Source organism: Archocentrus centrarchus, chromosome 24, assembly GCF_007364275.1.
Source record: "Archocentrus centrarchus isolate MPI-CPG fArcCen1 chromosome 24, fArcCen1, whole genome shotgun sequence".
In the NCBI taxonomy this organism is placed as follows: Eukaryota; Metazoa; Chordata; class Actinopteri; order Cichliformes; family Cichlidae; genus Archocentrus; species Archocentrus centrarchus.
This window is the reverse complement of record NC_044369.1, coordinates 4,410,338-4,436,821: the sequence shown is the minus strand read 5'-3', so window position 1 is coordinate 4,436,821 and position 26,484 is coordinate 4,410,338. Positions and strand designations below refer to the sequence as shown.

General features: G+C 38.7%; 1 protein-coding gene across 1 annotated transcript in view; it reads right to left on the bottom strand.

The window, feature by feature from the left end:
- Nucleotides 1–13,588: 13,588 nt before the first annotated feature.
- clvs2 (clavesin 2) overlaps nucleotides 13,589–26,484 on the bottom strand; it is a 38,846-nt gene continuing 25,950 nt past the window's right edge. Inside the window, exons 3-5 of the mRNA XM_030722107.1 lie at nucleotides 18,941–19,051; nucleotides 17,919–18,151; nucleotides 13,589–14,676 (exon numbers count right to left, since the gene is read on the bottom strand). Of these exons, the coding sequence (XP_030577967.1) occupies nucleotides 14,583–14,676; nucleotides 17,919–18,151; nucleotides 18,941–19,051 (438 nt within the window). The 3' untranslated portion in view covers nucleotides 13,589–14,582. The remainder of the gene's footprint in view (nucleotides 14,677–17,918; nucleotides 18,152–18,940; nucleotides 19,052–26,484) is intronic.

The window sequence follows — 26,484 nt, the reverse complement described above, 5'->3', positions numbered from 1 at the left end:
CTGCTGCTTTGCTGCATCTGCAATAGAACAGCGTGCAAATGTCGGAGGGTCAAATCCCAGGAGCTCCCACACTGATCCGAGCAGCATCCCTGCCACTGAACATCCATCAGCCTCATCAATCGCAGGCGCAGGCTGTGATTGATGAGACACACTTATTGACATATTAGTAACACATCTGGCATGAAAATGTACATTTCAGTATTTTACATGCTACATTTCACCATTGAACTCCAGTTAAAATGGTGCACTGGAGGTACTGAGTAACCAGAAATGACAGTTGATGAATAAAATATGGAAGAAAATTTAAAAAAAACAATAGAAGTTTACTAACATTCAAGAGGCACTGTAGATTCATAAATCTGATTCATAAATTACACGTGCTGGATCTGCAAAATTAATTAAACACATTTAAATGAAACACTTAACCAAGTAAAACAAAGGACATATAATTTAAAAAATAAATTTTTATGTGTATGTATGATAATTATTTAATAGTCTAGGTTCTGTGTATAACTTGAAGCAGCTTCCCAGTGGTAGTTTATTGGCCACAAAGGAAATGAGTATGCAGCAATATCAGCAGTGTTTTTATGGTGCCTCATTAGATGTAATAACTTCACAAAACTGGTTTTATTTTTTTCCTTTAAAGCCAAAGATTGCAATGATGTGCTTTTATCTTAAAAATGAGGTGCAATTCATGGATAATAGATGTGATGTGATTGTGTATTTGATCACAGATGACCCTATTTTAACTCTTCATGTTCAGAGGCAAGGACAGCTGTGATGTGACCAACTCATGAGACGCTGTGATGTCTGCTACAGTGAATGAATGTCATTTGTGTTAATCATCAGCTTATTTATTAAGTCTGATATCGTGTCATATTTACCTCAGTTATTCATAGCTCTGGTTTTATACCTTATAGCAACATGGCTGCCTTGCTGATGCTGCCACTGTTGCTGAGCGTCACCAGCAATTGCTATTGTCGTCTTACTGAATGAAAACTTGACGTTCAAAGAACCAAAAGGTGATTTTACACTGGGCTAAGTCCTGGGATATGACCCACACTGGTCCAGGGTGTGCTGTCATGTTCACCTTTTAAAACAGGAAGTTCCTAAAGATGCTCTCATCCACTGGTTTATAATATTGAATCCATGTTTTAAAAGCAACCTCTGACCATCAGGGTCAGAGTAAGTCCAGTGCAAGGCACTCATATTGTTGCATTTTAACCATATTATGACCATTTGGATGGTTTTACATCAGTTGATTATCGAACTGATTATTTTAAATGTGATTTTTGATGTACCGCAGTAAAGTGTGGCTAAACCACAGGTTCTTGAACTTTTTAGGGCCAGGGACCTGTTAGAGGGGACAAAATGTTCCAAGGATCCCCTCATAATCCATAATCAAAGCAGTTCAGATGCTTTGAGCTTAGTGTTCCTTGGTCTTGTGTGCTGACTCAGATATTTCTCCATGCTCTCTGCAGCTAATCATCTGGTTAATAAGCCAAACTATGCAGCCGAATATTTTTCTGTCTCCAGATGTAGTTACTGGTAGGATCCCCCCACACCCACAGGGTGTGAATCATGGGGCGAAATGACCATTAGCCCTGTACTTACTCCTGAAAGTTGAGTTGAGACAGAAGGTGAAGTAAATTTTAGAAGTGATGAAAAACTGCAGAAAGTTAATAGAAAACTTCTATTTATTTATTGCAAACTAAAATTACTCACCCTTCAGCTATAAAACAGAATTAGATTTATTTTTTTTGGTTAAGGGAGAGTTGCTTTGAGTTCTAAATAAAGTAATGTTTACTGAGCTCCCTTATGTTGATATTGCTACAAGTTTAATATAGCAGTTAATACATGCAGAGTTTGTCGTTGCCCGTTTGTGGCCAGTAATTGCACAGCGGCCATTTTGATTAGAACTAGTAGGCAAACTCGGGTGTTGCAATATTAAGGAGGGGCCTGTCCCATTTAAGTGCACCAATTATGATAAGTAACAGTTATGGTTCCCTTAGAGTGTATCTAAGATATGGACATAGCCATTATGGCGTCACTCACTTGTTTCTGGATTCTGACATACTGTTTTTGTTGTTGTTTGTTTTTGTGGGCCTGGACTGACCACTGGGATAAGAGGGTGGAATGCTGAGTAATCAGCTATTGCTAGAAAGCTTGGTTAGCAAGCAGCATCCATAAAGTGTAGGGGTGAAATGCACTGACACGCATTCAATGTGAGGCTTTTCATAAACTCTGGGTTTGTCTGAAATGAGGTATGGCCCCGGGGGGGTTTGGTCTCGCCCTCCAGGGTTTAGGTCAGCAGGCCTGAAGTGTGAATAGTCCTCATGTTTGATATTCATTTACAGCTGCAGCTGACTGTAAGTTCAGTATGTGTTTGCTGGACTAAGTTATCACCTGAAAATGTGGTGTTTACTGGTGTTTTGATTAATCATATTCCAGCAGGGTGTTTCAGCAGTAGTCTGGTTGTGCCTCAGTGTTCTGCAGGCCCAGGCAAAATATATGAAATAAACAGTAATTACAGCATAAAACTGCAGCTATGTGCTGGAATTATGTTTTTAAGTACTATTAACTGTAATTTAATGTGAGTTAAATTGTGATCTCACACAAGAAAACAAACCAGAAGGAACACAAAACAATCAGAGATCCATCTAATCTAACTCCACTTTCTTCATATATATTCATGTGAGCCTAAAGGTGTAAGACTGAGTTCAGCTCGACTACTCTACATCCCTGATCGTGCTTTAAATAACTGTGTTTGGACGATGCTGTTAAGAGAAAGTAATGTGCTTTTTCTTATGCATGATTTTTTTTTTTGGAAAAGCTGTGTAACATTTTTGCCTCACTATATGTCAATATTGCTGTCATACTTGTCTTTCATTCTCTTATTCAGTGGTTGGTAGGTATCTGAAACCACAGTTGCACAGAGACCATCTAATAATTATTGATCTGCATTCTCCAAGCAGAAAAAAAAAAGCATTAACTGGGTTTCTTGTAGATCTTTATCTGAGGTTGAAGTGCAGTTTAACTTTCTAAAAAAGTCAAATCTAATTCCACAAAATTCAGTTTGAGAGTGTTTGCTTCTTTTGGAAGGATTAATTTTGTTAGCAAATTGTAATATTTTATGCATGATAATGTAATTTATTTTCATTTAAGACTGCAACGTGATTTATTTTAGTTGTAACACACAAGCAACACTCTGCAGTGTTACTGCAAATACGCAACCAAAAAGCAGTCACTCTGGTGCTGTACAAATACTGTAGATCATAGTTTGTTTTACTCTCAAGACATATCACTCCATTAGGTCTGAAAGACAATAATAATAAATTCATTAACTCTTTTGCTCAGAAAATTGTTTTCATTTCAGTTAGGGATGGTTTACTCACTCAGTCACTTCAGTGTCTCACCTGATGTTTCAGGCTATAGTGTCACTGGAGGGACAATCCCAAGTCTGCTGTGCGATATGTAGGAAACATTCACCGCTATACAGTTTTTGTGTCAAAATCTGAATAAATTCTTGAAGACATCTATGAGAGGGCATTCTGCGTCTCTGTTTATGTGGAATAATTCATATTGAAAGAAACATTGTTATATGTATGCAGATTGACGTATGTAATCTGTGATGTACTTACAACTTGTTCAGGGTGAACCCCACATCACCTGATAGTCTCCATCCCATCAATAAGTAAATAACATGCACTAATGCAAAATTTTAACCTTTTACTCTGGTCTTAAAGCCAAATGCTTTAACTGTCACTTAACCATCTGTCAACCACATCTTACTGATTCATTGCTACAGTGTTGCAGATGAAGGTGTTATGTTCAGTGAGTTCTGAGTACCATCATGAGTCTTTCTGAGCTGATAAAGCTAATAAAGTGTGGGAAAAGAAACAAAAAGTGAAAAATCCTAAACTAAGTGGCACAACAGAAAATCAAATAGGAAGACAGGGCTATTTATACACATTGACTATGAATGAGAAGCAAAAGGAGAATGAGACACAGTGGAAAACAATCTGGACAATTAATGGACAGGAAAATCAGAAAACTCTAACAAGGTAAAGGAAACAAGTACACATCACTGAACGCCAAGACAAGAAGACTCACACTAAACATGAGTGGATAAACACAGAAAAACGAGACTGAGAAAGAATCAGACTGGGAAGCACGAAATGAACTGGCAATAGAAACTGAGGCTAAACAAAGAATTCAAACCCAGGACTAGACGAATAAATCATCTAAACGGGCATCAAAAACTCCACAAATCCACATCAACAACAGAGAGAGCGAGAAGGAAAATCAATATCAACATTTACATGCACTACCTGCCTGAACACTGTTGCAGACACTTCACACAGACCCCAGTGTAACAGCACTCCATGATGGCAGCAGCGGACCCCAGCAGGACAACATGCCCCACCATTATCACCTTCATCCTTTAAATAAGCATAACTGAGTTTGTGGCTGGTGTATACACTCCATAGTTATAATAATATTTTTGTAATATTTTTATTTTCATTTAGAGAGTTTGATTTTCTGTTACATGGCACTGAACAGGAGTGGCCCTCCAATCTCATTGTACATCCTGTATAATGACAATAAAGGCATTCTATTCTATTCTATTCTATTCTATTCTATTCTATTCTATTCTATTCTATTCTATTCTATTCTATTCTATTCTAATAAACAGGTTTTATGCAGAAAAATAGTAATCAGCAGTTATTGTATAGGCATCTCTTTCGGCCTTTTAGCTAACTCGGTCAATCTCAACAGCCTGTGGAGATTCTCAGTCATTCAGGTCATGTAACGTGTTTGAGTTGAAGGCAGCTGGATTCTTCTGAGCTTCAGGAATGAAGAACTCTTTCGGATGAGAGGTGAAATATCAAGAACCCTAAAAAGAAGTCCAGCTGCTTTAGACTCAAGTACTTTAGACTGAACAGCCTCCAGTTTATATTTGCTACAAACAACCATCTGTAGCAATGTTTTGGAAAAAATATTCAGCACAACATTTTCACGGGCAAACTGAAATGGACAGATGTAGCATGCTGATGGCAGCAAATACACAACCTTTCACTATCACTGCTTCTCTAGATGTGGATAAACGGAGCATTGCGGCTGGTTTTCACACATGCTGCTCAGGGCTGTTGTGGCATTAAACAGGGAGAACCAAAGAGCATGTGGGGATCCAGTACAAATCTGCCATAGACATGTCTGAGGCTGGTCACAGATCAGCTGGCAGTACATGGTGCTAGAGCAGAAGCATGGGTGAGCTGTACTGTGCTCACACATCTTCTGAAGTGCTGTCTTCCTTTAGTGAGGACACTTCTTTGGGGAAACGTGCCTTCTTTATGTTTCCTTTGTCCTCAGACTCACTTAAAGAAAATTGATCACGATTATTGATTTTCTGCAGCTTCAACAAGGACCGAGATATCCGCTCTTTTTAAAGGACAGACTTAAAACCACAGAAAAAAACAGAAAAGTAACCAGTGAGCAAATCTGCGTGTGTCCATGTTTATTTTTGATCATTTTACATTTCAGCAAATTGTCTTTGAGGACATTGATACATTTAACACCTGCTAACTGAACAGCTTTTTGCTCCTATAATATACTGGCTTTCATAATAACTTCACAATTCATTTGTAGTTTGGTCTCCCTAAAGCTCCTACTGTAACTATACAATCAAAGAACAGTGATAGGAAAATCAAACCAACTGAAAGTTATGCATTCGCTTTCAGATAATTATCAATCATTTAAAAAAATATCATTCAATTCTTCAAAGCACAAATACTTAATGATAAGAAACAATACATTGGATTTCTAATGGAAGAAGTGGCTTTGGCTGAGAGAACTCAGACATTAGTCAAAGTCAGTGGGGAATAAACATTGCTGGTCCATAAATCATTACAAAGTCCACAGCACACTGACAACGTTTGTGATGCAGAGTTTCGTTCCAAAATGAGGAATTATCAGCTTGAAACCTGATTAATAAATCTGCTAAAGATGACTGATTTGTTTAACTTTTTCCAAGCCAGATATTATGACACTATATGCAGAAATAATGTGATTTTTATCTCCTCACTTTGGAACAAAACTCTTCATGTGAATATTTAATTAAACCAATCTATACAGTGCATGTGCTATGATTTCTGCCAGTTTTACATATCTGTCATCTTGGAAAACAAAGTTATGCTAATCAGTGTGGTTTACAGAGAGGCACACAAAGCAGAGGACATTTAATGTACATCACTGAAACGAGACACATTTTTCTGCTCATCGAGACTCGAATGTTTGAACCAAATGGAGGCAAACAGCACACAAACAGCACCCATTTCTATGAGTGATGACAATGTCCCCTCTATTACAATCTGCCAAACAGGCATGATTTGCATTTTCATTGTTTTTAATACTTTGTCCTAAATCCTCTCTAAGCATGGAAGCTTTGTATTTTCATTGTCAAATATGCTGCTAATCACCCTGGGAACCATCATGGAAGTCCACATAATTAATAACTGCTGTATTCATAGGAAAGCAATATTCAAATGCACCAAAGTAAGGTCAAAATAAAAAAGTGTGATCACACTTTGAAAAGGAGCGTTTTCACATCTGTATTTTAACCTGATAAAGAGCGTGCATGTCTAAAAGCAAATCTGCAATTCTTGGGTGAAATGTAGAATTTTCATACCGTTTTTCTCCGATGCAAATGTGATTTTTAGTTGAGGAAGATTAAGTGTAAACAGTCAACAGGGTTAATGCATTTCTAAAGACTGGAAAAGCTGGAGAAAATAAGAGAAAGTAATGCAAACAAATGTGTTAAATGAAAAAAAATACATGAAGCCGCTGAATTATGAAGAGGGAAAAATACAAAAGACAAAAAAATAAAACAAAAAACCCATCAGATCTGCATGCAGGAACAGATTATAATCAATTATTATTAATAATATTTCAGTCTTATTGTCTGCCTTTGCTTTTGCTGTGATGCATGAACGGAGAATTAGCATCACAGCTAAACCAAACCTGTCCCTAATATCTGCATTACAGTATGTGTGCTAACTTTGGGTTCATATGCAGCTTTTAGTCTGAGGAACGCTGTAAACTGCACACCAAGCAAAACCTCATTGCTGGCTTTTATCAGCACATTAGCCTTTAAGATGCTTTAATGGCCCCGGATGATGATTTCATTTACGTGCTGACTGAATTTGACTTTTTATAATGACTTTGGTGATAATTCAAAAATGAACATGACAATATGAAGCTACTAAAAAGAAAGCAGGTTTTATTTGCGGTGAATTTGTTTCACTGCTTCAGGATATCATGCTGTTTGTCCTCAGCGTCACAGAGCTGAGGAAGGGCAGCTTTGACCCTCCTTCAACAAGGCAAAGTCACTTGAAACTGCAGATACATCTGCAAGTTCTGCAGAGCTCTGCATGCTCAGTGGTGCACAAATATGGCATTAATTATGATTAGTTAAGCTACTCAAAATGAAATGATGAACAAATGAACTCATGTTGCAAATCTGGGCTCGTATAATGTGAAAAGCAGACTTCAGCTGAAGTCACAGATGCTTCATTCACATCTCTCCCCATGTGTGTCATTATGAAATCATATTTTGCAAGGGAGAATGACAGCATATGGCCTTTACATTTTTTTGGATTATTTATTTGAGCTCAGATTTGTTAAGAAGATAAAATTACAGCCCTCTGAGGACCTCCATGAACGCTCCCGAGGTGGTTTTCAAAAGCTCGGCGGCCTGTACTGTTACATGTGTCATAGCTGGTGTCTGAATGTGTCCAGCAATACTTTGATCCAAGAATCAGTAGGAAAGACATAACAATAACACAGAAATAACATTCAAAATGCTGAATTCCTTAAATAAGAACAGATTTTAAACTCATATTTCTGTATACACTTCATACAACAACCTGTGTAATAAACAAGATAGATAGCAATTTTAATAAAATACCAACAAGGAAAAAAAAAATCTTGCATGTGTGGTAAAGCACAAAGCATCACCCAATAAAGTATATCTGTAATAAAACACTGTGTCTCATTTAATTTCATCTACATTTACAAGTGAACAAAACAAGCTCTGATATCAGTGTTAACCTTAAAAATAATCAGTGAACCTGCTCTGAGTGAGATTCAGTTTAGCTATGTTCAAGCAGTATACAGATGTTTAGTTCATGTAAACTTTTTATCCTAACAACTGGAAGCATCTACAGTGGTTGTGTGAGTGTGTGTGAGTGTGTGTGTGTGTGTGTGTGTGTCCCTGTGTATGGTAGTAATCTTTACATTTCCTCGTGAATCTCTTATTCAGATCCTATCGGCTCTCACCGTCCGACTGCTCGAGCTTCACCGCCGTGAAAAATATGTCCAAGACGTGACTGATCATTTTAAACTTGCACAATACTGTTTCTCAAAATGGAAAAATGCTGATAAACACCAGAATTTGGTCTAGTAAAATAAATATTTTAACTATTCATAATGAGAAGGAGAAAATAATTACATTTGTGGTTTTTTTTGGACATCTGAACTGAAAAGATCAGGCAGCTCTAATACCATCACTGAGGTTAGTTCAGTGTCATGAATTAAAGTCAATTTTATATATATATATGTTTTTTTTAACCTCATTATTAGTTCACTAATTCCAGTACATCCAAAAAGGAAATATTTCAAGACTCTATGAGGGGAATTAGAAACGGAGGAAAAAAACTAAACACAGTGAATCCAGGTAGGCAAGCAAATGAGATTCCAAGGTTAATGTTGGACATTTACAAGACAATTTTTTTGATATTGTCTGACATCAAAATGGTATATTCCGCAAAACAAACAAACAAACAAAAAAACTCGGAAATTTGCAAGAAAAGGAAAATAGAAATTCGGTGAGATTAAAGTCAAATTTACTCAAATCAATTAGTAAATTAATCACGGAGCATAATCCCAGTATTACTGCAAATTTGTGATTTATTTCTTGCAACTTTACCACTTTAGTCTCGTAGAATTTTGGGATGATTTAGTTGAATATTAGCCCCGTCCTCTCTTCTGTCTGTCTGGCTACAATGGCCCTTTTTGCACTATACACCACTATTCCTGTTAAAGATGAAAAACAGCCGAGTCGATGAGATTACATTGTTAGTGATGAAATGTGTGAAAGTGTGTTTGTATTGAACAGGCTGAACAAATCAACATGCAACATGTTGCATGTTGATTTGTTCAGCCTGTTCAGTGCAGGGAGTGCTGTTTAGTGCAGGGAGGCCTTACACTGTCAAAACGATATGCATAAAACAGTATATGGACTGTACCATGTGAATGTCACTGATAAATGAATCTGCTGTCTTAAAAGGTGAATTTAAAGGATCATTAAAGAGGCAGGCAGGTAGCTGGGAACCCTCCCCTGTGACTTGTGGTCTGCAACACAAAGCATGACTTTTAAATGGATCCCATTTTCCCCAATCTTTGCAAGACTGCAGGCAAACATTTAGGCCTAATGAGAGGTTAACTCCAAATAAACCTACTCTTAAAGTTGTATTTGCAATTACTGTGCACGTGAATGTGGATACATTAATCACAGAAACATGGCTGTTAGTCAGAAGTGGTGGTTGGCAGCGTTTGCCGAATGCCTTTCATCTCACATGTCTGAGGCCGGGCGTCTGCTGCCTCTTTACTGCTTCAGCCTTATTTTGTGATTAAGGCTGATAGCATATCTGGAGTTTTCTGAGGAAAATACGACTTTGTGCAGGTTCAGATAATAATGCCAGTGCAATCTTCTATAATTTTCATCCCCATTACCCTTTTGTCACAGTCGTAAGCACTGAGAAGTCACCGGGACCTTTGGCACTGAAGAATCTCTTTAAAATCTTTCTAAAAAGAAGAAGTGCTGCCCTCACAAAATAACACGCATTGTGTTCCTTTCCCTTAAAATGACTTTTAATGATGCAATCACTGTAGTGTATCAAAAGCAGTTTCCTTTTAATAGAGCTCAATGTGAAGAGATAATTATGCTCCTCGTTTACTGTTTTTAGCTTCATACATCAGTGTTGTTAATATAAATGTCTGGATTGAACTTTACTTTTATTTACTCAAAGAAAAGTTTGAGTAAACGAAGGAAACAAAAACAGGAGGCAGTGACTGTTAAAGCTGTCACAGAGCTTTAACAATGTGAATTAGCAGGAATATTGAGCTTTAGATTTCTCTGCATCATAGAAATGGTATACGTGGGAAATATGGAAGGGTGTGTCCTTTATCTTTTGCTTTACTCATGCCATAATCATATGTAATATTTGGAACAATATTGGGGATAATATTCGTCCCTCAGGGAAGAGAACTTAGGGCCGTATGTCACTGTCACAGTGGCTGCAAATGAATTACTGCTGTCAGTTACATCAAAATCAATCTGGGAATCATATGAAGACAGCCTTTGGGGACACCGGTCAATATCTGACTGCTCCATGTGCTGCTTATTTAAGAATACAGTTAAATATGGATTTTAAAAAGAGGATAAATAAAATCTGAATTCATCTCATATAGCAGCCTTTGGTTTGGAGCTTGTAGTTCAGGAAATGTCTTTTTTTTTTGCCACATGAACAATTTACTAGTTTGCAACAGTGTGATTGGTTGGTAGAGATCAGACTACAAGCGGACAACAAACCAGAAATCTTGTCTTCATATGCAAATATCTGTTTACAGAGTGCATTAAAATCTAATCAATGCTAAGACTATCAAATCATCCAGTTTTCTAGATGATTTGCGCTGTTTGTGGTTTTGCTCGGTGACAAACTAAAACAATTCTGACACACAAAACTTGCTTATTTGAGTTGTTTTTCTTGTGTGACTTTAAAGTTAGAACATAATCAAAGAGACAAAAACCTTTGTCATGGCTCACAGCTGGTGTGCAGATGAACCTTTACTCTGTGTCTCCATCTGCAGACATGTTAGGAGGAAATGTGGACAGCAACAGTCTCATTGGGTGTCAGCAAAGGTATTTTGTTTGAGCAGCTCTCACAGGTACGCACAAGGTATCGATTGGTTTCTGTGCCGTGATGCACAAAGCTACTGAGACAGGTCTGTCACACCCAAGTTGTTACTTATGGATGCTTATAAAGGACCTCTTTTTGTCAGATTTATAAACACTGCCTACATGTCATCCTTCACTGTGCAGGGCCCATCTGCTGCTCTGTAAGAGGACTGCCTGCTGACTCCGCCACGGACGATGTGTCAGATCACCAATGCCAGAAGACACCTTTTACCTATCTGTACAGCAGCATCAAACAAAACGACAGCATTCGACTCACTAGGACGACTGTGCGTTGGCAGCAATGTGACTGGATCGTTAATAGCAGATTCGGGTCAGTTATGTAATAAAATAACTTGTTTAGCATATGATGACTAATCAGGCTGATTCCAAATGAGCTGCACAGAATTTTGTTTGGAAAAGCTATAAAATATTGAACCTTATTGTATAGAAATTATAAAAAAGGCAAATTTAGTTCCATGTTATGCACCTCTTTCTGAAAATAAAGAGCTTTTTAAATTATGAGTGCAGACTCTATCACAGTTAAAAATTTAACTGCATCAAGGAGTAAGTGTAGCAACATGGGGTTTCGCAAAGGGTGAACTCATAATAAAAATTTAATCAGACATGACAATGGCCTTAATCATAGGTGCCATGACAGAGTATTCAAACTGTTTCTGTAGCTACTGTCTGCTCTTCGAGGACAGGCTGATCACATATTCGGTAAAAGCGAGGTATCGCCATCATACCAGCAGATTATTATCTCCCTGTGATTGATGCAGACCTCAGTGGAAGCGCACAGATCGCACTGAGCCGAAGGAGAAACCATTAAGAACAAGTCTGACTCGGCTTTGCACAGGGTACAGCCTCTGAGCTGTGGTAAGCGAGGCTGACATGTCGTGTGCGCTGGTGTGATAGTTTAACATCCCAGCTGTCTGCTCTCGTTGCAGCCGGCCACCTCACGCTCTCTGCCTGCCGGCCTTTATTCTGTGATCTGCTCGGCTGTCTGTTTGCCAGCCTCACTCTGCTGCGCTGCCCCTCAGAGCTGCATGTTTCCCTCCCGCTGTACTCTCCATCTTAACATTCAGTTGTCATACCTTTGTACTTCATGTGCCTGTGGTGAATAGTTGATGTGGAAGAACCTAAACTAAAGTATGTCAAACAGTGTCAGCCAGTGCCAGGCTCATGTATATGAAAGAAGTCCACATGATATAAAAAATAATACCATAAAGTATTTTTGTAGCTTGTCTAACTGCTAAAATAATAAGCAATCAGTTAATTTAACATTGCACTTTAAAGTTCTTTTTTCTTTAACATAAATAAATGCTGACTGTGCCGCAGGTTATAGAATAATGACACTATCAGCATTTAAACTGATTCTCTTTAAGTCCGAGTGCACAAAACAGGAAATGATGACATTATTGTCCTTTCCTGGTAGCTACAGGTAACCTTCTCCTGCTAAAAGGCAGAGGCTGGAATAAGAAAAATTAGAGTGGAAACTGACAAAAGTGAAAGAGGCTCATTATTGGAGGATAACAGGAAGGCAGAGGAGGAGAGGGAAACTGAAAATAAACAAGAATGGATCTTCAAATTCATTTTCTTGATGGAGAGAGCTTCAGGACTTTAAAGGGTTCTAAAGCAAAGGTCAGAGGGCGTTATTCTGTCTACAGTTAATGAACCTATTGGCTAGTCTTGGACTATCCCGCCTAGCTGGAACAGTCAGCTGTAAGAATTTATTTTCCATCTGACAAACATCGCTTATGAATAAAAAGTCTGATAATAGAGAAATTATCATCAGACTAAAATCAACTGTTTACACGTTTGCCTGGATTCAAACAAAGCCTGCTCAAAAGTGATTCACTGGAAATCAGGAACATTTTCCCTTACCTACGCACAGCACTCTCTGTTTATAGAGATGACTTTAACCATTAATAAGTGTTATCACCTCAATGACGGATAACCTGGAACTGGACTTAAACACAAAGTCTGTAAAGAAAAGAACTGCAGCCACTCATTCTAATACGACTAAATTAAATCCTGCATTTAATAAATTATTAATCACTGTGTGTCATTATTAGCTGAACAGTTAAATTATTGAAGTGAACCAGTTACCTCATTTAAAATGTCTTGATGCATTCAGGTGCTGTCAGGAAGTTCTAACAGCATTCATAAATTTCACAGGGGATCCTTAAATATGCTGCAACCCAAACACTGAACGAACACACAAAAAAAGCCAAAATTTGCAGTCAGAAAATTAAAAATTCCCTGATTTTGGTAATGGAATAATTTCTTCATCAAACAATGACATGGACATTTTAATTCTTTAAACTAATCTGCTAATTATAAGGTGAGGTTTCTTAAAGTGTCAAACTGCAAATAGCTGATTGTTAAATGCATTATAAAATATTAATAATATGTGAAAATGAATTTGAAGAAAGTGAATTGCAGCCTGGAATTAATATAAAAAATGTCTATCTTGTTGTATGTGATTTTAAGAAAACATGCGAAATGTAGCAGTGTAATCCTTTTATCGCTAATAATTATAAAATATTTTAATACCCTGCTAAAATGATGGGATAATAAATCCAACAAATGTGCCACAAAGTCACAGGAGAGGATGATACGCTTTGCCCTTCTCTCCTATAAAATTAGTCTCATTTATTTTGTGCATCTAGATTCAGAAAATATATCTTTTGGTCATCTTCTGCCAAACAAATGCATAATTATGTGAGTCAAGCAGGGTTGTGTTATGGGAGAAGACAGTGCTGAGTTCTGTGACATATGGGTAAGAAAAAAAAGAGAAAAAATAGCTGAAAGGAAAAAAGCAGATGATTCATAGAGCCAACTCTTACCGTAAAGGGGGGTTTGCTTTTCCAACAGATAAATGGAGTGAGACCGAAGAGTTTAGACATTATTTTCAGAGGAAAGGCGCCCAAACCCCCAGTAATCACGCAGTAAACACGCAGTAAACTCCCAGTAAAACCCGCTGCCTGTTTGCCAGTTTGTGTCCAGGAGGTCGAACGAGCTGATCACCATCACTGCTGCTGATCCTGAGCCGTGCTTCTTGCCCATATGGGGCATTTTTCCTCACATTACTGTACAAAAAAAAGGGAAAAACTGCAGGTCAAGAGCTGTGGCCCCGAGCCCTCTTTGAAGTTGGATTTTGAGTTTTCCATATTCTTTATCATCTATCTGCTATACAACTGTAGGAAACACTATACTTTCACAACTCAGTCTCTTGAGCGTCTCTTCCCTGCTCCATACTGGATTGTTTAAAGATGTTAATTTACAGTTTCTGAAATTGGCACTTGACAAATACCTAAATAAATATATATAGAACACCATCAGTAGCTCTTAGGATGCCCTTTAGTCTAAGGAAACGTCCTTCTCGTCTCTGGCCGCCTGATTTTCCATGAGTTCCAGAGAAACATGAATCCAGCAGCTGCAGCTGCAGCATTTCTTGCAGGAAGGTGTTTTTCAGGGCGCGTGTTGCTTGTGCACGGTAAGTCAGTGTATTTGTGTGTGTAAATATTGATTCGGGTATGCTTTTGAGCTGTTACTGCACGGTTTAGTCTAGCGAAAGCAGCGGCTGCATGTTGTCTTCTTCACTCTTGACTTTTTCTGGTCGCTTCAGGACTCCCGGTTCCACCACCGACTGAGACCTACAAGAACAAAGAACAGGAGGTGATTAGCATACCTGCGTCGCCCACTGTGCCGGAGGCTTTAGAGTGTCAACTGTGAAGTGCAGCGACATATTGTAACGCTATACCTTGATGTTAAAATTTTCTGGGTGACCTAGTTATGTAAGATCTGATGCGATAATCTAGCCATTATTTTTTCTCATGTATGAGGGAAATACTGAGTATGAAAAAAATCTGCAATAAAATGTTTTTTAAATTTGGTCAGTCTTCACCTCCAGGTTGTGTCCTTATGCACTTCTGTATTGCCTCCAGCACTTCTGCTGTTTCAGTTCTTGACTTCCTTCAGCACGGCCCTCAAACTCGAGCAGATCTAACATCACCTTTTGTGTCTAACTGACCCAAGTTGCATTTTGGAGGATCATTAGTGGTTATTAGAGCTTGGTCTGCAGCATCACACAATAGACTGGAAGAGCTTTTTCCTCTAAGTCTACTGGAATGTCCTGAGGAATCTGAGGGAGGACATCTGGTACGATGACCTGAACTGTCATGTCACTGTGCCCAGCTCACAGTGCACTGAAAAGGAATTTTTTGACCACAATAACACAACTTGCCTGATTCACCTTTGTTCCTTACAGACTTTGAACAAGATCATACATGTGCTCGGGGTCAGAGTGTGACTTTCATGGATCCATCTAAAAATGACATCAGGGCTGGATGAGGTCCTGAGGTGGAGACGACCTTAAAGGGCAGACAGTCAGTTTTTTTTCTTTTTGGGTGGAGTCCTCTAAACTGGGGGCCTGCTGTGGCTGTATGCAAGTGCAATATAAAGGAAAATACTTACTTTGTTACTGTCAAAGCAAGTAGTCATTGTGCTTGTGTTGATTTGGCAGTTGAAATCAGGACATCTAAGTTAAATACAGCTTCTGACTGAATTGGGGCTATTTGAAGTGAATGTTTTACACTGGATAAATGAAGATCCATGAAAACACCATATGCTAAATGAAAAAAATGCTAAAATGGAAAAAAAAGTATACAGTATTCATATTTGATTTTTTAAATGAGTTTGACCTGCTTTATGAGTTTTGTTTAATACCTAATAAAAAAGGGGAAACCTGGCAGAATGAACTTCCATTCATTAAATGGAAAACTGCATTTGTGCCTGCTGATCTTACAATATAACACTCATAACAATAACAACTCTTTATCGGCTCCAAAAACTGTATATTTGCAGCTGCATGGGACTGAACAGAAAAGTGAGTTCATTTTTTAAAAGTACCTGTCAGAGCATTTATAACTGGCTGATGATTAATTTATGATTGGCAGGGTTGGGCCTTCCTGCCGTGACAGCCTGCTGCCTTAACCTACTGCTGTTTGTCTTCCATAGTATAAATGTCTTTGAGTCAGTTGATGTCCCACAGTGGTGCGATGATTTACTGTCACAGTGAATTACGCTGCACAGTGGCCTATGGGGGAGGGGGAGGTTGCTACAGCAGAAAATGTCAAACAGCAGAATCACACCTTTATGATACCAGATGTTTTAGTTATGATGTCAGTTTGCAACAAAATGTAAAGACGTTTAAAAAATAAGCACTCCATTTGAAAATATATATATACTCACATTAGAGCTGTGCAATTAATCACAAAAACAGCGCGATCGACAAAAAATTATGCCGCAGCGTTGCGTTTTAGTGGTGCATACATAAGTGGGACAGTGCTTTTGGCACAACACCGTAACCGTGCACCGCTGCAGGTCGGGTCCATGCAGCCCGCAACTGATTGGCCTCTTCAGCATAGTCGATTCCTCCTGTGCACTTCCATTTACTCTTTTAGTTTTTGAATTTATAAGTGAGAGAATAACAATCATTATCTTAATATTAGGAATAATAATCATAGCATCAATATAAGGACTCACAAATGTCAGCAAATTCCTGGAGGCAGATTGCTGAAACTATCGGAATGGATGTGAAATGAAGGAATAAACGAAGAAGTGGGAAAACTAGAGGGACAAATATGTTCACACCCAAAAAAAAAAAAAGCTGACCACAGCAAAGAGCGAGGCCCCAGGAGGGAAAAAGTCCTGGCATTTTATTTGTTTCTGTCGGCCGGCACCGCGTGTAAAGCACCGGGACATGAGCACATGGTGATTTCTGCACCAACATGACCGATCTGTTCAGCCAGCTGAAGTTCAAACACCGCAGCCCTGCCAGTATAACCAGTCTAACTGGCATTTGCTGTGTTGGCCTGAATGAAGCTATGATGGGCCAGCCTGACTGGAATTGATTGAATATAAATTTTGCGCACATGTACAGGATCTTTCAGCATGTCGTGGCAGTGCACCAAACTGTGAGCAAATTTATTTGGTCTAAAAATCTCAGTTATTAGTTATGATAACTGGTATTGTCTTTCTCTTTTCATTTACTTATTATTTGTGTTTCATTGAATTTATAAAATAAAATATTAATGTGTTTACAAAGTCAGTAAGTGATCATGTTAAATAATCGTGATTTCAATATTGACCAAAATAAAATGATTGTGATGATTATGATTGTTTTCCATAATCGAGCAGCCCTAATTCACGCAACAAATCTGCTTATATCATTGTGCCTTTACTGTTTCATTTTTCATAGACTGAAAAACTGACCAAGCTATTTTTTTATGTCATTTTGAAGATTCAAGTTCAGCCTTTTGATCCTTATCGTTTTTATTTGTAGATAACTTTTTAGAGACTGTTTCCATCTTTCATACATAAATCTGATCCACAAGGATCACACATGGGTCCAGCTGCCTAAATCAAAACCTAAATAATATAAAGTCAGATGGAACCATTTAGTGCATATTCATCCTCATCAGCTGATCCAATGATGTCAAGAAGACCACAGTGACATAAAATCTGAATATTAGCTCTATTATCTCATTTGTTTACTATAATTATACAAGGATAACCAAATTAGTGCCACAATATATTAATGCTCTGCTGAACCCTGAGATCATTAAATAGAACTGTGAGTATTTGCTTTTCTAAAACAAGCCTTTTATTAATTTCTGTGCATTACAATTTTTTCAAACCTGTGTTATTATCTGAGAAAATGTATTAGCTGGTAGTTCCAATCCCTGAAGCAGCTGTGAATTAAAGGGGTGGGGAGAGAAATAAGAAAACTCTGTAGCTGAGGTCATCACTCTCAAGCTCTTAAAACTAATCATGATCAAAAACAGCACAACAGTAAATACAGTAAATGTGGAGGTTTTTTAAATGGTAAGCTGACCTCTTCATGGTCTTCGGGGAAAGGTTCTTCTCCAGGTCTCTCTCCAGGTCTTGTACTGACAGCGTGTAGGACTCTGGACAGTAGTCGGTTTCCTCGTCGTACGCGTGGTCCAGCAGTGTTCGAGCCCACGTCCCCATGTCGTAGGGTGGCATCATCCCACCGAGCTCGGACGGCAAGATCTCTGGGTGGATGAGCTGATGGAGACTGTTGAGGTTGTTACCATGCATGAAGATCTGCAAAGGGAAAAGTCAGTTTGAACCGGCAACATGGTGAAATTCATGGATTTTTCCCTGCAGATTCTTTTTTCTGTTCCTGAAACCGTGAAAAACTAGAAATATCAGAGACTGAAAAGCCTGACTTTTAATCCTCTGATATGATATCATCAGTGGAAAATATCATTATGTTAATGTCTTTGTTCCTAATTAATGATAACACCGCAACTTGTTAGAATTGAATTTTAATCTATTTTTTTGCCCATGTAGCTAATACCTGAATTTATTTAACTGTTTCATTTATGGATGCATTGCTTTATGTCTATAGGTTGCTAAATGGGTCAATACAATTTCAAAGGAAGGAAGAAAGAAAGAAAGAAAGAAAGACCCAAATTACTTCATAGCAAACAATAAAGACGAAGCAGAATCTTCTGGGCTCTAATATTGCGTCCATCCCCACAGACTCATTTTAAATTTGCAGTTTTACAGCTCAAACAAACATGTTTGGATCCTTTTACAAAAATAGTTCTGGTCTCTGTACCAAAATTTCTTAAAACAATTTGTGAATTTAAATCCATCCATTTAAATTGTCTCAAGGCTGAAAGTTATGCAATGTAAGGGACATGTTTTCTGTCTGATAGATTTCACCTCCATTAGTATGAGCACCTGAACTGGAGCTCTCAGAAAAGCAGTGCAGCTGGCTGTGGTTATTTTTACTTTTAGACTGTCTGTGATCCCATTTTGGGGAGTTCTTTTTACTTGATTTTGCACCAGTTGAACGACGGATTAATGACAAATCTCTCGGCTTACCCTCTTCCTCGTCTTGTCTTTAAGGAAGGGTCGAATGACGGTGTAGAGAGCGTGAATGTACCAGGGCTGATTCACAAAGTGGATCCCTCCAAATCTGGCAGGAAAACTGTCCTGTAGAAAACATGAGCAAACAAAACTGATGATTATGGTAGAATCTTTTTTTTTTTTTATCCTTTAATACTTAAAGTTCACCTAAAATTAGGTTATTGAGTTGCTGCCCCGGGTGGAGGAGTTTAAGTTTTATCTCGGGGGCTTGTTCACGAGTGATAGGAGAAGGGAGCGGGAGATCGACAGACGGATCGGGGCTGCGTCTGCAGGGATGCGGACGCTGCATGGGTCTGTTGTGGTGATGAGGGAGCTGAGTTTGAAAGCAAAGCTGTCGATTTACCGGTTGTTCTACATCCCTACCCTCACCTATGATCATGAGCTTTGGGTAGTGACCAAAAGAACAAGATCGCGAATACAAGCAGCAGAAATGAAGGATCACTGGCCTCTCCCTTAGAGATAGGGTGAGGAGTGCAGCCATTCGGGAGCGTCTCACAGTAGAGTCACTGCTTCTCCACATCGAAAGGAGCCAGTTGAGGTGGCTCAGGCATCTGACTAGGAAGCCTCCTGGGCATCTCCTGAATGAGGTGTTCCGAGCATGTCCTACTGGGAGGAGGCCCCAATGCAGAACCAGGACACACTGGAGAGACTATACTGTATGTCTCAGCTGGCCTGAGCTGGTGGAGGTGGCTGGGGAGAGGGAGGTCTGGGCTTCTCTGCTTAGGGTGCCGCCCCCTTGACCCAGCCCTGGACAAGCAAAAAAATGGATGGATGGATGGATGGCATTTGTTTTGGGGGTATGATTTCCTTTAACTGACAGATGGTTATTTTCTAAGAGATGCTGTCGACTCTATACTACAAGCAGAAAGACGGGAAATAGCAGTTCTCATGAAATACCAGTGAACGATCTTTAAGCTGAAAAACAGCACATGGTGACTAAAAACACAGAAAACATGCAAAGCCAATGCATCATAGAAAACAAACTGTAAACTGCACATTGTCATGGAAAGATCAAAATCTTAACCGCTGCTGTAAATTCAGTATTCACTACTACACTGCACAGTATTTTATAACAGCGCCAGCCTCAATCAAATTGGTTTTTTTTTTTCACCATTGTTTCAGTTCCAGTGAAAGAAAAATGACCTGTGTGAGTTTCCTGTCCCCTTCTATTAGATTAGTTTTGTAAATGGGCTCTAATCTCATAGTCAATAGGAAATAGTCTGCAGTAGCCACAGGACGAGACCCGAGGGAAATGAGGCCTTGTTCATACAGGATAGCGTGTGTATTCTGAGCCCAACTCTGTGAATCCTAGACCGCTGGACACCATTATTATAATTATGCTCCAGTCCATGTGTGTGAATCATGGTTTGGCCGTGGCCCAGTAGTACGGTGAGATTGTACAGCATTGTGACATAACAGAGCTGGCTGATAAAAACGGCTTGGGGAAAATGTTTTATATAAACATGTTGGCAGTGTGTGGGAGAGATGGTGACAGTGTCTGAGGTCAGTCCAGGTTTGTAAATCAGGATTTGACTGATATGAATCATCAAAGCCCTAAAGTTGCCACCAGTGTTTTTGGTCTGATGCCAGATACAGTTTATGGACAAGGCTTAGATTTACTGGCAAAACTGGTGTTAATTCAGGATGCCCAGAGGATGAGTTCTATTAATTGTGGCAATTTTTAGATTAACAATCAGGCCAAAATTTACCTCTAAACAACAGAGTAATGGTCATATAATCCATTAAACCTTTTCTCTATTAACCAAAGTGAGGTTCTGCTTGTGCACCAGAATAAAGAGGAAATTGTAAAGCTATTGATTTGGTACACTGGAGGTCCACAACACAACTTCACCTGCTTCCAAGGTGCATGGAAGACAGGAAAATGTCTAAGTAGGTCAAAAACTAATGCAACACATCTAGCATGCTTGTGTGTTTGCAGCACAGTGGCTCAGTGACCAGCAGTGTAGCCTCACAGTAAGATTTCCCCTCTGTGTGGGGTCTGCATGTTCTCCCTGTGCGTGCGTGACACGTCTCTGAGGGGTCTGGTTTCTCTGCCTTTAAAAAACAAGCAGTGTGAATGCTGCCCATGTCAGGCCAGGATGCTCCTGCAGAAAAGATTCTCAATCTCAAGAGTGTCACTTCTTGGGTATTAAATAAATAAATAATATTTTCTTTATACATCATATAATGCTGTTCAAGCAATAAAGTTGATTTAATCCATCATTTTTGGCCACTTCCTGATTTCAGTTTCCATTTTGACCTCATTGTTGTTGAACAATCTGGACCAGGCTGACAATGATCTTTCATTTAGCCATACCCATATTTCAAAAGCTGCCATGGTCTGTGGATCTTGTTGTTTTCAGTCATCATTTTGTGTTCTTCAGTACTACTGACTTCCAGTTAGGATTTCTTGGAGCTTGTTGCCTTGGTTTTATTGCTGTTTAACTTTAGTTCTGTTCAATTCCACTATTATTAATTACTTATTATTAGTTTTATTTTAGAATTCTAATTCTATTAGAACTCCAAGTTATTTATATTTTATCCTTTGAATTTTGGTTTATTGTTCTAGCCTCCCTAGTTTCCTCCATTATCCTGTTAAATCCTTGTCTCTATGCTCTGTTTCCCTATTGAATTACTTCCCATTTTATTTTGATAGTTCACAGTCACTTGTGTTTTGCTGTTAGTTTTACTTCCTGTCTGGTTGTCCTTGATTAATTTTATCTGTTTGTTGTTACTCAGCTGCTTCCACTCCCCTTATCCCTCAGTGTGTTGTGTATACATCTTTCCATATTTTATACACACACACACACACACACACACACACACACACACACACACACACACCCACACACACACACACACACATACACACACACACAAAGAAATGTATTTTGGTCAAATGGTGGTCAGACAGCTTCTCTCTCAGCTGTCATATCCCTCTGTGCTCCCCTTTGACTCTGAACCTCTGGCCTGCCCTCTGCTCTGACAGACATTTTCACTTTGATGAAGGGACCTGCTGCATTATACATGAAACACTGAAAATGGAATATGAGATGTAGGCCCTGTGCTCTGCTGGAGGGACAGGAGGAGGAGAAAAAGAAACAGGAGCTAAAGGATTGATCTGTCTTCGCACAAGTGATGTCTGAAGGGAAAGAAAGAAGCAGGAGGTGTTCAAATACAGGAGTGTGTGTGTGTGTGGGGGGGGCACAGCAGTGAGAATAACAGAAGGAGATTCAAAAGGGAAAGATGCAAGAAGATGTGGAGGACTGAAGATGGAAAAAGAGCCTAATTGGAAGTTATTTTTTGGTGTTCAGCTTTTGCTTTGCTTTTATGAAACACTGATGAAAAGAATCACCAAAGAGGCTGCAACAGGCAGTATGACTGGATGAATAATAGTCGAGAGGAAAATAGACTTTAAATCAATCTTTCGAACTAGACTTGTATTCGTTGTACAAGTCCAACAAAAGATCTTGCATATTTTTCAGTCAATATTCATCCAAACTAACTTCTGTTCAGATGCCAAAGTTTATTTTTACATTTTCTTCCACGCAGCTGAGCAGAAACCTTCCTACGGGCCATAAAGTGACGACATTATGCAGATTATGACTATGACTACTGTATGACTTTTCTTGCCTGGGGCATCACCTGGTTGTGTCTCTTTTTATATTTCTCGCAATAGAACAAAATCTGTTTTTTGCCAAAAACGGAAAATCCACTGACTGGATATGTCAAAACTATAAAAAGTGAATCTTGCATGTCACTCATCAAACGCTGTGGTTAAAAACATAAAAACCCCTCAAGGAATACTACAAATTCCCACAGGGCCAAACAATCTGTATTTTAACTGCAGCAAAAGGGGTTAAATCTCACAGACAAAAGAGCTGTGTACTGCACCTCTCAGTGCAACAAACACATACAGTCCCAAATGCAGTCATATCTTTATCAGTCGATGGCGTGCTGGAGAGCATTGCCTGATCCTGAGCTTTTTTTTGACCAGACTGCTGTGTGTGGCAAAGGAATGGTGATAAGTGGAGGATTAGTCGAGAGCAGTGATATAAAGTGTTACCCATTTTAAAAAAAAACAGTAAATTAGTACAACTGTAAGCCTACAGAAAAAAAAGAAGAAGGGTAATGACTTATGACTTATCATACCTGGCCACTTATGTTGACTAATTCCAGCAGGATAAAGCCTCTCCCAAAGTGGAAAATAAACTCTCTGGTGTGTGTCTCTCTCTTAACCAGCTGCCGTAACACTGTTCTGGGTTTTGTGTTTGGGCCACACAGTGTATGATGCTCCCTTAAGGAGCGCATGTTAATACTCTGCCCCACAGTGATGAGATTTGTTCTTGGAGAGATGATGTTCAGGTGATGGAAAATAGCGCTCTTTGCATGGAGACGACCAAAATAGTAAAATTTGAATTTTTTATATTTGTAATATTCATTTGTAAGATTTTTGGCAGTACATTGAAGTTACTGTTACGTCAATGAAGTGTTTCATCAAAGGCAGTTGACTCATTGTGTGCCTTTTAAATGTGTGTTTACTGTGGATACACTTTTCTGGTGATTGAGAAATACTTAGGAAACAACCAGTAAATGAGAGAGAACAGTGTAGAAAAGAATGCCCCATGTTTTTCTGATTCGACCTGCCTGTACTCTGGTCTGAAAACACCTGTGATTGGCCGAAGTCTCTTGCCGGGGGTTAGATTTTCAAAAGCCTGAAAACAGTGAGAAAACAGGCTGGTTCAGACCACTTGAATTCCAGTGCACTAAAAGCTTATATTCTTGGATTGTTGGGCCAATGATGCAAAAACAGTTTGTCTAACCTACGTTTAAGTGAAACCTTTTTTCCTCACTTAGACTTTTTGTCTTGAGCTGGTTTTATTCTTATTCTCATCTACTTTGGACAGAGTTAAAAACCTGTAATTTTAACCAAACTAGATGGTAAATAAACAGCTTGTGTATTAAGTAAATCCAAGCTGCCAATTCCAGAAACCAGACAGTCAACACCACTTCCACATTTCCTTTGATGTTTGGCTCCTGGGAGGCAAAATTCGATTCTAAACAAATGAGCGAGTGTGGGGATTATTTTTGGACTCCTGCTCCGGGTCACTGCTGAGTGTGTTCAGTTACTGCAAAATGTTGACAAGAATTGAAGGTGACAGAAGATGGAGATGGGTCCAACAGGACATGTGGAAGTGGGGAGAATTTTTATTTATTTATTTCCATTTATTAAGGCTGAATTTGTACATTCAGACGTTGCTTCATCTCTCTCCTCCCCCCCTCCTCTGAGAGCCTGTGGCTTCACAGACGAGGATAAACACATTAGAAATGATTTTCTCTTCAAAGCTCGGTCTGCCATATAAAGCAGCACCAACCCACTGCTCAGTGACACTCGGCAATCCAGCAGATTTCTGTCTAAATCTAACCTGCGGCCACAATCTGCAAAATGCAGCAGGATTGCATGAAGCTGCCAATCTTGTTGGTGATGGTCGTCTTTTTTTCTACAGTAATTACAGTAATGACTAGGAATCATTTTTCATAGCTTTTACTTAAGAGGAGACTATACTGAAAGGGAAAACCACTTAATTTTTCACTCCCACTGTGTGTTGGATCATAAAGAGTCAGGTAGGTTTGGTAGGTGTTGAAGCCTCTCTCATTCTGCCATGGTGATGCTCACCTGCTCCACCCAAGCAAATAATAAACTAAACAGCAAAGCTTTAATTTGGAGCTCATATTCAGTCAGCACTTTGAATACTTATACTTACTCAACTCATAAATTTATACATTTAGAGGTTGATGTTATTGCTCAGTATATCAAAATTAAGATAATTAGACTATCTGGGTGATTTAACAATAAGAAAACATTAAAGTAAATGAGTTTGGAAAGCTAAGAAATGTGTTAGAGTTAGTCACTGAGAATATTAATCGTGGAAAACAAACAAAAATAACAATTTGGTTGCAATTAGAATAAAATCTTTACTTCATGTAAACTGTGGGGAATGACAGGAAACAGGAAATAACGAATCTGTCACGTGGGAAGAAAAGTCATATATATTTACCATTTACACACCTGCTCTTCAGTCACTGTATAAATGTATCAGTATTGACACTGACAGGTGCTATCTTCAGCTGTGCTGGTGTGAAAGCTTTTTATGTTGTAGCCATGACAACCTCTTTTGTCCCATGTGACTTAAATGCAGCATCAGCATAGGCCCTCCAGTGTCTCTGGACCACGAATGCTGTGGGTCAAACATTGTGTGTGTGTTGAGGGGCACACAGACGCACAGCGGTGATGACATGTGACTTACCCTTGACGGCTGGAGCAAAGAACGCATGAAGTCAGCCAATCATCAGCTGCCACAGCTGCTTCTTTTGTCAAACGTCTGCCCAGCAAGATTATAAGCTGCACTATGATGATGCAAGCAGTGAGCCCTCCGTAAGAAGACTGGATGTGTCCTTTAATATGCACAGAAAGCCAGAAATCCAGCAAGTATTCTGGTGGTCAAATATTCAAAAATCAGGATCGATATGGGCTGCAGAGGATAGAGATTCACATTCTATTAAATTAATCTTCAATCTTACCCCCTTTTTTTTCAGCACATATTAATTAACACACTGTAAAGACGGTGCTAATGTGACAGATTCAGCCAGAAGGCCTGCACATACGTGTTATAAATTAAAAGACGCCAACAACACACACAAAGAGCAGACACAACATATGGTGTCCTCATTAACCTGAATTTTCTTTGACATCATGTAAATTTTCAGGTATAACCCATATTGTAGTGACGGAGGATACAAAAATAATTCCCATATCTAATGAATAAGGTTTTGTTATATAATGTTTTGCTGAACATTATATAAAGAAAACATTTTTGAAGCCTTTTACACACATTTTCTAAGTCTTTTGGCTTCTCTAAAAACTAGAATTTACAATAAATTTATTTTAGTCAAATGATTTCATTGTTCTTACGAGAAAAGACCAAACAGTGCTGGTTGGTCTCCCAAATTCTTTCTGACTGTCTACCAATGATTCCAAGATATAAATCATTGATCAAAAATCTATACTTTTGTTTTAAAGTAGTTTATTATGCTTTTCCTTGTTTTTTCCCCACTGTATACATACTGTCACAATGGTGGATTATCATATTAAACAGATAAATGTAATCCCTTTGAAGCTCAGGTATATATATATATATACATACACACACACAGTATGATCAAACTGAGGGAGGAGGGTTGGTCTGAATGGGGAGGAGCTAAAACATCAGCGCGTCAGACAGCGGATAAACTGAGGGGTTGCACGAAGAACCAACGGAAGATAAATAAGGATTGTTTTGATTTGTGAATCATATAAAGCTACTGAAGCAGAGTTGAAGAATGAGACTTTTTTTTTTATTTAGGTGTTCTTTTTGGTTTTTCTGTGGTTTCTTCATTCTGATTTCCATTTATTCAATAGTGTTATGTACCATCAGTTTTATTTTAATTTTAGTTACTGT